The 15,491-nt window shown below is 38.4% G+C and overlaps 1 protein-coding gene across 1 annotated transcript in view; it reads left to right on the top strand.

The window, feature by feature from the left end:
- LOC124115631 (sterol-4-alpha-carboxylate 3-dehydrogenase, decarboxylating-like) overlaps positions 1-15,491 on the top strand; it is a 53,084-nt gene that overhangs the window by 3,101 nt on the left and 34,492 nt on the right. Inside the window, exon 4 of the mRNA XM_046476687.2 lies at positions 1,267-1,395. Coding sequence (XP_046332643.2) covers positions 1,267-1,395 — 129 coding nt within the window. The remainder of the gene's footprint in view (positions 1-1,266; positions 1,396-15,491) is intronic.

Below are 15,491 nucleotides of genomic sequence, written 5' to 3'. Positions count from 1 at the left end.
TTTGGAATTTGAAATGACCTATGTTGGCATCTGAGCCCCATTTAACAAGTGATCTTATGGAGCTACAACTGCTGTAAGTCTATGTTATAGCATGGAAGTTACGATTGTTTTAGTACTAAGATCACTCTATGGTATGTATGTGCTAGTCCAATAATAATAGAACTATATTAACTGTTTAACTAAGGATGATTCCCTTAATTTACAGCATAAACAACAAGCTAAGTCTTTGTATTGTTGTTAATGTGTGAGGAATTGTAAAGTCATTAAGTAGAAAGGGACATAATTCTGCCAGTACTGTTTACATCTGACTGTGGTGGTAGAGTCTGTGAACTGCCAGTGTAACAGTATGCTGGAGCCTTGCAATGTACATACACGGATAACATAACAGATTACTTTTGTTACAAATATTTGCTAGCTGAGAGAGTAAGCTACATTTTGCTTCATTCCAATACAGTAAAGTCTAATTGGTTTCCAGAAATGTACTAATTACATCTGCAGGGATAAGTCTTGATGAGTGTATGCAGTAAATTTAGAATATTTTTTAACAATCATAAAAAAATAAATCTTTAGAATAAATAGACTGTATTGTATGGGATGCTGATTTTGCATGTTTTAACAGTAATCTTGGTGTAATTGAGGACGAGTATCATGTATTATTGACAAAAAGTGGTCACATGTACATACATATGTTATATTTGGGATTAAACTTTCTTAGCAATTAGTTTAGCAAATATTTAACTATAATAGTTCAGGACAAAAAGCGCCTGGTGTTGACAAGTAGTGCCAGTGTGGTGTATGTTGATGTATTTCTGCCTAGCGCCTGGTGTTGACAAGCAGTGCCAGTGTGGTGTATGTTGATGTATTTCTGCCCAGTGCATGGTGTTGACAAGCAGTGCCAGTGTGGTGTATGTTGATGTATTTCTGACCAGAGCCTGGTGTTGACAAGCAGTGCCAGTGTGGTGTATGTTGATGTATTTCTGCCCAGCGCCTGGTGTTGACAAGCAGTGCCAGGGTGGTATATGTTGATGTATTTCTGCCCAGCGCCTGGTGTTGACAAGCAGTGCCAGTGTGGTATATGTTGATGTATTTCTGCCCAGCGCCTGGTGTTGACAAGCAGTGCCAGTGTGGAATATGTTGATGTATTTCTGCCCAGCGCTTTAATGTTGACAAGCAGTGCCAATGTGGTACATGTTGATGTATTTCTGCCCAGCACCTGGTGTTGACAAGCAGTGCCAGTGTGGTATGTATTGATGTATTTCTGCCCAGCGCCTGGTGTTAACAAGCAGTGCCAGTGTGGTGTATGAGGGAAAGGATATAAAGAATGGTCGAGAAGATCTTCCGTATGCTGCCAAACCCATTGACTACTACACAGAAACCAAAATATTGCAGGAAAAGGTAAGTAGGTTTTGATTTTGTTCAACTTATTCTTCAAAATCTCTATGTCTTTGTTCAGACCCCTGCTTCACATCCTCATGTCCTTGTTCAGATCCCTGCTTCACATCCTCATGTCCTTGTTCAGATCCCTGCTTCACATCCTCATGTCCTTGTTCAGATCCCTGCTTCACATCCTCATGTCCTTGTTCAGATCCCTGCTTCACATCCTCATGTCCTTGTTCAGACCCCTGCTACACATCCTCATGTCTTTGTTCAGACCCCTGCTACACATCCTCATGTCCTTGTTCAGATCTCTGCTTCACATCTCATGTCTTGTTCAGATCTCTGCTTCACATCTCATGTCGGGACCTGAACAGAATAGTTCCCTTGTATCACCATGATCACAAGTTTCTCGAGTTATTGCCGTGAGTTGTGATGGATTGATTTTCAGGTTATTACTGTTAGGAGAATTTGTTGAGCAGAGTTGCATCCCTTAGGCATGCCACAATCCCATGATCATTGGTTCAGAAATCAGAATCCCCTTGATTCAGAGTCCTGGTGTAACAGTGCCCTTGTAGCCCTGATTATCATCTGTGACCTTTAGTTTAAATGAAGTGACATAACTGAAATACTGTTCAAAGCAGTAGTTAAACCAATTTCCCTCACTCTTTCATTCACTATGTGAAGAGAATTGGTCTTCAGCAACCCATGCTTGTTGTAAGAGTCGACTTACAGGATCAGGTGGTCTGGCTCACTGACTTGGTTGATGCATGTCTTTCGTATCCCAACTGCATAGTTATTCTCTCATGATGTCAATCACTGGATTGTGTGGTCCAGATATGATTATTTAGCCACTGCTGTCATATTGCTGGAGTGTTGCATACAACAAACACACAAACAAACACTCATGTATTTTATGACAACACCTGGTGTATGAACATACTGAATAATAATTCAGTGCAAGTTTAAATGTTATTCAGTGTCCAGACTATGTACCACCAATAAAGTAGAAAGATCTAGTGTAATAATTTTCAATTAACCCTTTCTTAGTGCTGAATTATCAGTTGCAGTGGTGTTACATCATGGTGATTCAGTGTTGAGAGCAATACGATATGACGTCATCCATTGTTCATGGCGTCACAAATGGATTACATAAGAATTTGATAATGATCTGACTTCTGTGAAGTTTCTCTATTGGATTGACATTTTGTATTTTTTTCCTAATGAGAAATATATAGAATAACCTCAAAACTTTTGTTCTGGATGACATATCAAGCCAGTTTATTTGTGTCAAGATGGCTTCAACAGCTTTAAAAACTAACATTTTAGTCCACTAGTCCTTTTAATGATAACATATAGCAAAACCCTTAAACATGTTAAACATGGCAATTTTATTTTATTTTTTTAGTCCTGATGATATCTTAACTATTAGGCAGTGTATAGGACTGGTACCAATTTCTATCGCTGCCTCAGTGATACAGGCAACAGTGGGGCAACATTCTAAAATTAACTAATCAGAATGTGATGTCAGGCTTCAATCTGAGTTTTCAGATGACCCCCACTGATGCAATGGCAATTCTCTCTACTGCCATGCTCCCCTCCATGACATGTGACAAATGCTGGACATCAAAATGTCATGGTTTCATTTATACTAATCTACCTGGGTACAGGGTATATATTAACATTGATTGGCAATATTACATTTTACCAGATATTTCTATTTTATTAGATATATTGCAATACATTTGTGCCAATTGCAGGCAAACAGAATACTATTGTGACGACTTGTCAAAAACTGGAAATTGGGTTAAGCTTTGTGTTGGCCACTGAGAACCAAGCTCTTTCTTAACTCACCCATCATCGATTATCCAGGGTATTGTCTTCATTCTATTTAGATAAATACCCTGGACCCATTTCTACTATTCCTTTGTTTTGAATCAGATACAAAGAAGACAATCCTGAAAATAGCAGTCCAATCAAATTACTCTCCCGAATGAATGAAATTCAGTGCTTAGTTAGAAACAGGAGCGAGTATGGTCTTCAACCCAGGATGGCCAGACCTACCGTTAAGCAGCGTATTTGCGATAAATAACCCCCCAAAATATTCAAAACTCAATTACTTTCAATTAACTTCGTACAGAAATGCATACATTAAATGAAGAACTCAAATTATATAAACAGTTCACGTAAATACCCAATGAAGCTTTTTCAGCATGCATGCAAAGGAGATAATTTCCGGAAAAAAATTACGAGCTAATTCATTTTCCGAGTCAAGCTTATATATTTAGAACAGTTATATACATCTAAAGCATTATTTCATTTTTTTTAAATCTTAAAATGTTAACTTATTTTGGGAAAACCCCCGATAGAATGCTGATTAGATGAGTGAAAAAGTATTGGTTACCCAATGAAAAATGTAATAACCCAATTAAAATAGAAACCCTAAAGTAAAAACTCAATTGCTCAAAAAGTTGTCTGGCGCTCTGGATGACCTTGCATTGGTCGTTTTCTTCAACCCAGGATGTAGCTCACCCCGCTCAACCATCACCTGGCTCCACTAGTGTGTCACCACTCTTCCCAATAGTGTAGGCCTTGCATTGGTCGTCTCCTTCAACCCAGGATGTAGCTCACCCCACTCAACCATCACCTGGCTCCACTAGTGTGTCACCACTCTTCCCAATAGTGTAGGCCTTGCATTGGTCGTCGCCTTCAACCCAGGATGTAGCTCACCCCACTCAACCATCACCTGGCTCCACTAGTGTGTCACCACTCTTCCCAATAGTGTAGGCCTGGCATTAGTCGTCTTCTTCAACCCAGGATGTAGCTCACCCTCTAGAACCTGGCTCCACTTGTGTGTCACCACTCTTCCCAATAGTGTAGGCCTTGCATTAGTCGTCTTCTTCAACCCAGAATGTAGCTCACCCTCTAGAACCTGGCTCCACTTGTGTGTCACCACTCTTCCCAGTAGTGTAGGCCTTGCATTGGTCGTCTTCTTCAACCCAGGATGTAGCTAACCACGCTCAACCATCACTTGTGTGTCACCACTCTTCCCAATAGTGTAGCCTTGCATTAGTCATCTTCTTCAACCCAGGATGTAGCTCACCCTCTAGAACCTGGCTCCACTTGTGTGTCACCACTCTTCCCAGTAGTGTAGGCCTTGCATTGGTCGTCTCCTTTAACCCAGGCTACCCACACTGTTGTTGCTTTCGCATTGCCGACAGAAGCTTAAAATATCAATAGACTTGCATACTCCCAAACTCACAGGGGGTTCTAGGTATGTTTTTCAGGAAATTGGTATTACCAAAGTGTATATTTATTCGTGATGGAAAACTAAGCATTAATAAATTGTTAGAGGTTTGGATGTTTGCCTAAGTATGAAAAATAGATTTTTAAAATATCAAAATTAATCCTGACTACCTTTTTACTACTGCTATATCTTCCATGAAGAACAATGTTTTTTATTTTGAAGTCATGACGTTTCACTTGTTAAGGACCCTTTCCTGAAACATTTTTATCAGGAGTTTGATAAAACTTTATATTTTTTATATGATGAAAGGGAGCCATTGTCTACTATTTGCTCCTATAATCAGTGGGTGTCTGCTGAGATTAAATTCTTTAAGTTAAGAGACATTCTCTCTTTGAGGTCCATTCTTAAACTGTTTGGGGGTAATGCGAGGGTGATACTCTTAAGTAGAAAAAGGAATAAACCTGACATTAAAATAACAGTACTGTTTATACATGGTGAAAATTAAGCCTACTTCCTGAAACAAGAGCGTGGTGTAAAAACGTGACTGAACAGTCAACTGACTGTGTTTAGTGGACTAAATCACACTGCTTCATGGATTTTTCAAATGCCTACTTTCTGGCGACCAGTTGTCGGCGAGGACCAATTCTCATCAACTCTCCATTATTGCTTGCAGATGATCGCATTTCGGTTTACTTTTGCTCTTTATCATTAGAAGAGAAAAAATATGTATCCAAAATTGATGAACAAAACTGACTCTTGTCAAGAAATATTAAAAAAAGACAACCATATAATCACCTTGCTTAAATACAACTGTAGAAGAGGCACGCGGGCGGTGTCATGTGACTAATTCACACGTAAAGGAAAATCCAACAATAATATGATAAACATTCAGTTTTGTCATAGCTTACCATCTGTCTGTCATTTCTTCCCCAAATTACTCTAACACCTTTTTGAGCTATTTTTCCAAAAATGCATAACCCTGTATATATCGCGAAAATCCATCGTTCATAGTGTTGAGGATAAGCATGTGTAGATCGAATTTTGGGAATATTTGTGGACATCAGTTTTGCAGACAACACATTGATAAAAGCATTTCTTATTAATTGTAATGAATATAAAAAGTAAGTGCGGTACCAGAGAAAACTGAGTGAGTGAGTAAGGTTTTACACCGCTTTTAGCAATATTCCAGCAATATCACGGCGGGGGACACCAGAAATGGGCTTCACACATTGTACCCATGTCGGGAATCGAACCCGGGTCTTCGGCGTGACGAGCGAACGCTTGAACCACAAGGCTACCCGACCGCCCCCCGAGAAAATTGAAAATATAACTTGTATAACTGAAATGGTGTGCGTGATCTTGTGGGATGTGCTGTTTAGATTATGGTGATAACAGTTGGTCAAAGGAAAAATCTACTGAAACTTTTTCATCAGACAGAAATATGTGCATTTGCTGATAGTTTTACACAAATCAAAGTTATCGGCACAGTTAACCTTGTCCATGGAATCTTCTAGAAATAACATGAAAAAAATGGCGACAACTGGTCAGTGACCAGTACTCTTTCCTGCAAGTTTGAAATGACTAGATGTGTAATTGAATTAGATAAGGTGCCTGTCATTTTTATTGGTCTTAGGACTGTATCATATTTATCTGACCATCCTCCATTTTATGTTCATATTTTTACATATTGATATTTAATGTTGATAGTTGTTACAATTACAGGGTTTATTTTTATAAAACACTTTGAAATGGAATGTTTAGTGTGTATAGAACAATTGGTCAAATATTGCATGGCATGAGATAAATATGCTTAAACCTCAGAAGGCATATTCAGAATCAGAGTTGCAAATTTAACTGTTGTGTATTGCAACAATGTCTTGCAATATTACGTTCATTGTTGCATACTTGTGAATACTTTCCTTCTCATCATTAACAGAAAATAATCGGATGGCAATGCTGACAGCACATTTGTACAATTAGTTGTCATTGTCGACTACTTATGCAGGTGAGCTACAGTGCCGTGCCTGCCTCACATCATTGTGTTCTCCCAAACTTTCATGTGGTGCCTGTTTCTATTGTTGGTGAAGTACACCACACAGTGCCAATACACCATACCTGTATCTTGCCTAATCCAACATTCATGCTTCATGTCCAAGATTATTGCACTTATATAGCGACATGCATGTACGTGTGTGTGTGTGTGTGTGTGTGTGTGTGTGTGTGTGTGTGTGGCTGCTTGTAATAGTTCGGACTTATGCTGATTTATAGTACTATCTCACTGAGATACCATGCCCCAATTTAACATGAATACCCCACTCAGACAGAGTATACTCACTCCAAGCCGACCTGTCCTTTAAGCCCCTTAATCCCGACTGGGCAGGGTAACAAAAAGTATCATCTGTAAACGTCTATTGGTATGACGCGGCCGGAGATCAAACCCCGAACCTTTCGCTCCCACGGATGCGGTCCATTCATGCTTCATGTGAATCACATCCACCAATAGTAAATGTACACACACACCTAGACTAACATCTTGTCTAAAATAAAAATATTTTGCAGAAAAAACTGTTGTTTAATTATCGTAATAAGACGTAATAAAATGGAGCCCAGAGACTCTCTTCATTTTCAGCAGTAATCTTGCCAACTATTATAGACTTGCATGTGCTGGTTGGATATATTTGTTTCAGGGTCTGCATGACAGACTAACACTCGCCCTGAAAAGTTGATTTAAGAAACATATACATATTAAAAAAATGCTCCCACCTCAAATTTGAAAAACCAATGGAAAATTAATGATAATTAATTTATTGTTTCCTCACTTTAATCATGTTACTGATCAGACAATTTCACTTTCCAAGGTGATTAAAATATTCAACAGACATATACCGGTACTACCCAACATGTTATGGGGATAATCAGATATGAAGAGAAAAAATATCCCTATCAAAAGTGGAGTGGTATGTTTGAGACAATCAATTATAGACATTCTAAGAATAAAAGTGATAGGAAAGCTTGATGTTTTCCTGTTGAGAGTGCAATGACAATCAGCTGATAATCTATTGTTGAATATACCAACGTGACTTATAGTCCACCACTGTGCTTTAGATGTAGGCTGGTTATTTACAGTGTAACACTTTGTTGTTTGCTCTTACTATCTCCTCTGTCATATCAGTTCCGGTAAAATCCGTTCTGCGTAGATCATGACGTTCGTTTTAATAAATGCACTCGCTTGGTGTATTTGAGTTCAATATTGGCAGCCGTGACGTAGAAAAATGTCACAAGTAATTTACCATAGCTTGAACATGTGTTTACCTTCAAGATAACTGATTGACTGGCTTGTGTGTGTCAGTTAATCATCAAGACTGCAATTGAAATGAACACTACCCCCTGTTGTGGTGTGATATACGCTCGTATTGTACAGGTGCTGGGTCAGTTTAATAAGTGCATGATTAAAAGTCTACAAAGAACCTGAATGCACAGAGTGTTTGAAAGCATTTTCATAATGAATGAATGTCTGTTGAAAGGGTAGAGCCCCATATACTTACGTCTAATATGTTGTAGGATTAATTTATGAACTTTTAATGTCAGTTCAATTTTGTCATTTCAGTGTTTGACAAGCTAATGCAGTAGAAAGTGTATATCTATGATAGAGCATGTGAGATAAGAAATGTAGTGCTTAGCAGAGTGAGTAGGGTGGTAGCTTTTATTATGCAAGGTCTGAGTTTGATTCCACACATAATGTGTGACACATTGTTAGACTGCTCAGTATTTAGATATGGTGACGTGGCTACAAATAGAACAAATATGTATTATTGTTATCGATGCTCTCGTGTTGAATGGTGAATAAATAAATTGCAAGTGATTAAATGGCATTTGATTGTATAACCAAGCATATATTTTTTTCGTTTATGTTTCCATAAACTGAATAATAATAGGCCAAGCTTCGGATTACTGTTTCCTGATTGGCTGATACATGTAATAGAATGGGCGGGGCTTGTGTTCCATTATTGCACTGAGTGATGTCACTGATTAAGTACTGTTGTCTTCTTCTTTTTTGTTAAATTGAAATGATAAAATAAGCAGTCTTCGAAGTTAGTAATGTTGACATATTTATTTATGAAAATTGACTTCAATACTGCAAATCTGGAAAGTTTTGCGAGCAGGAAAGTACTTCGAAAACTGCGAGTGGCGGACACTCGCAATAGTTTTATGACACAGATATTTTTGCAGACCAAAAACAAACATAAAGAGTAAGGAGATATATTTCTTTAACTTACTTCCACACATTGTCAAACCAGCCAGTGCATGATTAAACAAATAACCCCTCACATCGTATGTTTTCTCCATTACACATTGTCTCTCTTGACTCTTGCCACATCTTGTCAAGCTGCTTACATAACACGGAGTAGTCCAGACATACGCCAGCCAGTCTATACTGTTAGATAAACACTCGACTCCAAACCCTCATTGTCAACTACTGAACAACACAGCCTTCTATAGTGTAAGAACCATTGACTGACACAAGCTGCTTCCTACTTAAAATGCCACGTGGAAGAGTAGCTTTGATCTCTGGTAATCATAACAGGGGGTTGCAAAACAGTTAAAGGCTATTGTCAGCCACTCGCAATAATGTCATGGCGCAAAACTTTCCAGATTGAAAGTATGTTTTTGTTTTATGGAGTTGTGTGCTCACCGTTTTTACATTTCTAAAAAGGCATAAAATATTGAAATCAATTCTTAATTATCAGATCAGGATAAGATTACTTTATTCAGCAAACTAATTTATCAAAGTCACCATGATAGCTTATAAAAATGATTCCTTCATCCTGAACGTTACTGGTCTGTACAAAATATTAAGCACAGACGTGACTGGTGGATTTTATTTTTTGAACATTGGTCAAATCAATTGTCTGAAGCACAATTTGCTTCTATATTATTTAAAATAACAAGATTTTTTGTAGTCTCGGACTTACGGACTATCCCTGTATTGCTTGAATATTGGTGACTGCATTGTAAAACAACCACATACTTACACTTCATGTGAGAGAGATTGATAAAGTCATTGAATGATCACTCAAATACCGAATATTTCTTTTGCAAATTAGATCAAATGAACTCAGCAGTCAGTCTAAAATATCCTTTGCCAAGTAGTTTTGGAAAATACTTTACATTCTTAAATTGATACTTGTGATGTTTTTATCGTAAGTATAGTACTATACTTCCACAAGAAAGTGTGATGGCAAATGATCATGATGTAACTGTCATCGTGAAGTTTGGCAAGGTTGACGGAGTGCTTGTTTATAATTTCAAAACAAGTTGCTGATTTGCTAATCGAATACACAGGGTTACTTCACAATATTTTGATGATACGCACAAGTTTTATATTTGTAGCGTATCTGTAATGTTCGTTGCATATTTGATACGCTTGGATTATATTTTACTGCATATTTCTGCATTTCTGATGCATACTTTACGCAGATACGCAGCTTATCTGGAGCTCTGTAATACTGGAATACCTCTTCCAAGCCATCATATTAGTTATAACTTTATTTACATGAACTAGGAACTTTATAAATTTCATTTGGGAATTTTTACTGACAGACTTGGGGCTGAGTAGCAATTTAAACTTCTGTCGGCAAGTGTTGATATATTTCATATCAAAAGACAAAAAGATGATATTTTAAAATATCTTCCTACGTCATTCTGCTAACTTTTTCAGTTCTATTACAGTAATAACCAATGTCTTGAGTGTAAAAAGTACAACTAAAATCTGAACTTCAGTGGCAGAGAGAATAGTGATGTCATTTCATTGTGAAGTCATGGTAACCGATGATGTCACAATGGTCTGCAAAGGGAAGTGATGCAGTTTCACCCAAACGATATGTCCTGTGAAGCCAGTTGTGGATGATAAAAAATAATGTGTCCTATAAACATAAAAAACAAGAATGGACAGAAACAATTTGCGCTGCTGGTTCCCAGTGATGCACATAAAGTTTGTGAGTTTGAATCATTAAAAACAATTCAGTTTTAGTCTTGGCAGTATTCACATAAATGTTTGGGGTTTTTTTTGTATTTGGTATTCTTTTTCTGAGTGACAGATAAGACTAAGTTGACACCCAGGGTTACTGTAAGTCCCTAGCCCAAGTTATTAAATGAGTTTGAGAAGTTACTGGTATGCACACAAATGTTAATCTCCGAGTCCAGTTTTCTTCACTAAACTAGGCTTTGCTTCACACAAGGAACATCCCATGCAGGCTGCATCCATATAACTATATTTCTAGGTTTAGTTGATACAGTTGTCTCCCTCGATCTAAGAACCCCCATTCCCATGCATGAGACTTCAACAAGCATGAGGGGGCACGGGTGGCCCAGTTGTCTAAGGCGCTGTGATTCTAAGGCACTGTTTCTAGGTTTGTTAGCACCATACCCGTGCTCATGGGTTTCACCGAGGGGGTAAACGTCTGACACCTGCATCACTTTGGGCTTTCCTCCCACTTTAAGCTGACACACCGCGATATAACTGAAATAATGTTAAAAGCGGCGTTAAACCCAACTCACTCACTCACCCACTCACTCACTTACTCACTCAACAAGCATGACTTACAGTATCCTGGTCTCAATAATAGAAACAAACAAGGACATTCCTTCTTAAGGAACATGTCAATGGAATTTCAACAAATGCCCAGGTTACCTTAGTATTGGGCAGTTGATCTCTAGCTGTAGTGTCAGGGCTAATATCAGCCCATGTTCAGTAAATGTCTATCCCACATTCTACAATAACAGCTCTTAACTCCCAGGAGTGGCCATTGGTCAGTATCCTTGTGTAGCCTCTTGTAGGCTGTTCTAAGTCCCTCCCTTGTAAGTATTAAGCAAATCAGAGTCATAAGATAAAGGGCCTATCAAGAAATCAACTAGCCACTCCAGATCTGGGAGTGTTTGAACGCAATACAGCCAGGGAATGTTTGATTGGCTTAATTTACAACCTGTATAAAAAGAAAGGTTTCGTAATTTGGTTCAGAGTGTAAAAGTCACTGGTGAAGGATCCAGGAAGGGATAGGTTTCAAATTTATTCACAGACACAGGAGCAAAAAGTATTTACTGAGAGACTTAACTGTTGACAAGAGGATATTTTTTTTGACAATATCAGAAAAGGTATAGAGATTTATGCTCTATTTGGGCAGTGGATTAATCAAGAAAAGCTGCAGAAATAAGGAGTGTAAAAAATTGGTTTGAAAAAAAATCAAATTTGGTTTATTTATTGGAACTGAACCACACAAGTCATCATATGAGTGAAGTTAGCAGACTCAAAGAGGTCTTTTTAGCTGTGAGAGATATGAGGATATTAACCTTATTTCTGCCCATTTCTTCATGAAGTACATACCAAGCAATCACCACTCCTGCAGTTGGGACTACCATAACACTTGAAATATCAATCCACGGAACACTGAAGCAGTCACCAAGAAGCTCAAGAAATGTCAGACGCCACACAGAATACATTGTCCAGTATCCTCAAGTGTTTAGCAGTGTTCATGATTTTATTGCAGTTGATCAACGGTTGCCCGGCAACCTGTTCTTGTAACACAACATCCAAGCTTGTTTATTGCCAAGACAACACGATGGTCGGCATCCCGTCTGCGATACCCTCGGATACCAAATATCTGTCTGTGCTGGGAACGCCTAGTTCAAGATTCTCAAGCGTCTCCCAACTTCAACGGAGTCATTTCTCAAACATGAAAAACCTTCTAGAACTCTACATTACATATTCAGACATCAGCACCATTGATGAAGGCACCTTTCAGGATTTGTCATCAATAAGACAAATAACTTTACCTAATAACAATATTAAAACAATTCATAAAGGGTTGTTTCAGAATTTGCCAGACCTGGCTTACATCGACTTGTCAGGGAACTGGGACTGTGTTGTAGAGGTGGGAGGCTTGTCTGGTCTCCAGTCACTACAGTATCTCTATGTTGGGAATATGAATCTGGGATCTTTGGATCCGGGCACATTTCAAGGGCTTCCTTCATTGAAAGGTTTGTACATACCAGGTAATAAACTCACTGATATTGATAAAGACATCCTTTTGCCTTTGACTGGCTTGGAGGTGTTGAATATCATGGAAAATGACATTGTATCTTTGTCTCAAGATCTGGAACCCCTATTTTTAAATCTTAAAAGTTTGTTCATCTCGGACAACCCGTGGCAGTGCACCTGTGAGAGCAAGTGGATGAAAAGCCTGTCCAATGTGGCATCAGCACAGGTGGATTCCATTGTGATCTGCCTTGGACCTGATAGATTCAAGTACCAGAATCTCAACACCATCCCTGATTCTGAATTTCATTGTACACCACCCAACATAACATGTGGTGGTCCTTTCACTGTCAACGTTGGTGAGTCTTTGACAATAGAATGCCAAGTGGAAGGAAACCCTGTACCCACTATAATCTTTACAAACCCTGCTCAAGTGAATATCGCTGAAGACACGCCGGTGCTTGGGTATGAGTTGCGAGACAACTTTACAATTGTCATTCATTCTGCAGTGGAGGCGGAAGATGGGAACTGGACTGTTTCAGCAACCAACAAAGAAGGAGTGGATATGGAAACTGTACATGTAACTGTCATCCCACCAACTACAACTACAACAACTACAACTACAGCAGCCACAACAACTACTACTACAGCAGGTACAACAACTACAACAGCAGGCACAACAACTGCAGCAGCCACAACAACTACTACTACAACAGGTACAACAGCTACAGCAGCCACAACAACTACTACTACAGCAGGTACAACAACTACAACAGCAGGCACAACAACTACAGCAGGCACAACAACTACGTCTACTACGACTCATGATAGTGGCATCAGTGTAAATCACGTTCAAGCAGCTACTGCAGACAACACTGGAGTCATCATCGGAGCTGTTGCTGCAGCCATTACTATCATTGCTGCCGTTACTATCTTCTCATGTGCCATGCACAAAAAATACCTTAAAAACAGAGTGGAACCTTTTGAAGAGGATGAAGAAGATTTGTTTGGTGTTACTGTTCATCGAATTGAAGGACATACGGCGCCCACCTCCACAGCTTGGATCTAATACATCTCGGTAGGGATTCCGGGGCAGCTTAAAATCTGATGGGGCAGCACATGGCCATGCTCATTCGATGAGCCGACTAACATGGGGACCAGTGATAACCATGTGACAACCATGTGTCTTACATACCCTGGAATGGATAGGTGTTCATGCCATCAACCACTGGTTTGCCTTTCCATGACTCTGTTATATCCATTGACAGCTGATGTGTCATGAACATGGCATCACAGAACATGACTTCATGACAATTCAGACTTTCAGATTGACAATTGTTGGAAGTTTTACTGATAGATTTTATGAGATTGTGTGATATCAGCCTTGTACCAGATTGTTTGAATGCTTTTGGTGTAAGACTGTTTGGATCATGCGTTACTTATTCTGATTTACTCAAACACTTGTTTTTGGCTGTGATATTCTATGTGTAATATTCCTGATGTGTTGTTGTGTGTGCATGGTTTAACCATTTTGTGATATCCAAAAAAATTTGATATTATATATCTGTGATAAGACAAGGTAAGTCTGTTTTACTTACATACTGCAGTAGACAATGTCAAGTTTATATATGATCCATTTGTTCAAATGATATCGCCTCATATTTCTAACATTTATATTACACAAAAGAAGTTAAAGAACACCCGATTCTTTCTTATTACTATAGTTAATCTGTCATACCAACTTCTTTTGAGTTGTATATAATGCCTACATGACTTGTCAAAGTCTGCAAAGATTCATCCTTTCAGTGATGTTTAAGCAACGGCTTTATGAAATATGATATGGGCAAAGAAGTCAGACCTGATAAGTGCTTCATTTTTTTTTCATTTTTTGCTGATTGCAAAGTTACAAGTTCAACAACATAATTGTGTATGCAATCTTTTAACTGCATAACTGACAAGACCAGGAGAACCGAATCGGAACACAGGGCAACATATTTGTCTTTTTATTTAATTTTTGTCTCACCACAAATCATAAACCAATAAAATAGAGTCTGGTCTTACTTGTCCCAGGATCCACTGATTATGTTTTTTAATCCCAGATTCACTCTGATTATGATCCTTGGTTTGCCAGCTGTTGAAAGTGGTGGTAAACCCAACTCACTCACTCACCCATTGGTTTTACCAAGTGCGTAAACATGTCATCCTGTATACTTTGATCACTTCTTCCCATATTAAGCTGATGTAACTCAAATTCTTTTCAGGGTGATTAAACAAGGGTGCAACTAGGCTAATTTTAAGTGCGAGCAAAAGCAAATTTACTGTGCCTGAGCTCGCAAATATTTGAAAAATTAGATGCTCTTAAACGCTATTTCCTGATTTTGGGGACTGTTTATGTTAGATTTTATTTGTAACAAATATTGATGACACTCACTCACCCACTCATTCGTTAAGAACCGTTCTGAAGTGTCATTGATGTTGTTCATTTTAAGATGCCGAGAATACATATGTGCAATTTCTTCCTTATGTTTTCAAGATGAGTGTCATAATGTTAATATTGTTTCCCCAATGTTTTGTCTGTGTCAGTCCCTGTGATGTTTTCTGTCTAGTTCTTTAATCAGTACTCAAACAGGGAAGAAAATATATTTATTATTTCAGCTTTTTGTATAATACCAGATAAAGGATCTATAAACAACAGCTTCATGCCTTCCACTTGAACAATTCTGCAAAACATGCAACTTTGTAATTGTTTGGGGTTAGTAAGATAACTTGTAAGTGTTTGAAATTAAAGGGAGGTCTGGAGTGGTAGAGGTCTTCTCTAATGCTATTTGAATGTTTGAA

Source organism: Haliotis rufescens, unplaced genomic scaffold (assembly GCF_023055435.1).
Source record: "Haliotis rufescens isolate VD_foot unplaced genomic scaffold, xgHalRufe1.0.p SCAF_7, whole genome shotgun sequence".
In the NCBI taxonomy this organism is placed as follows: Eukaryota; Metazoa; Mollusca; class Gastropoda; order Lepetellida; family Haliotidae; genus Haliotis; species Haliotis rufescens.
This window is presented reverse-complemented; position numbering and strand designations above follow the sequence as displayed.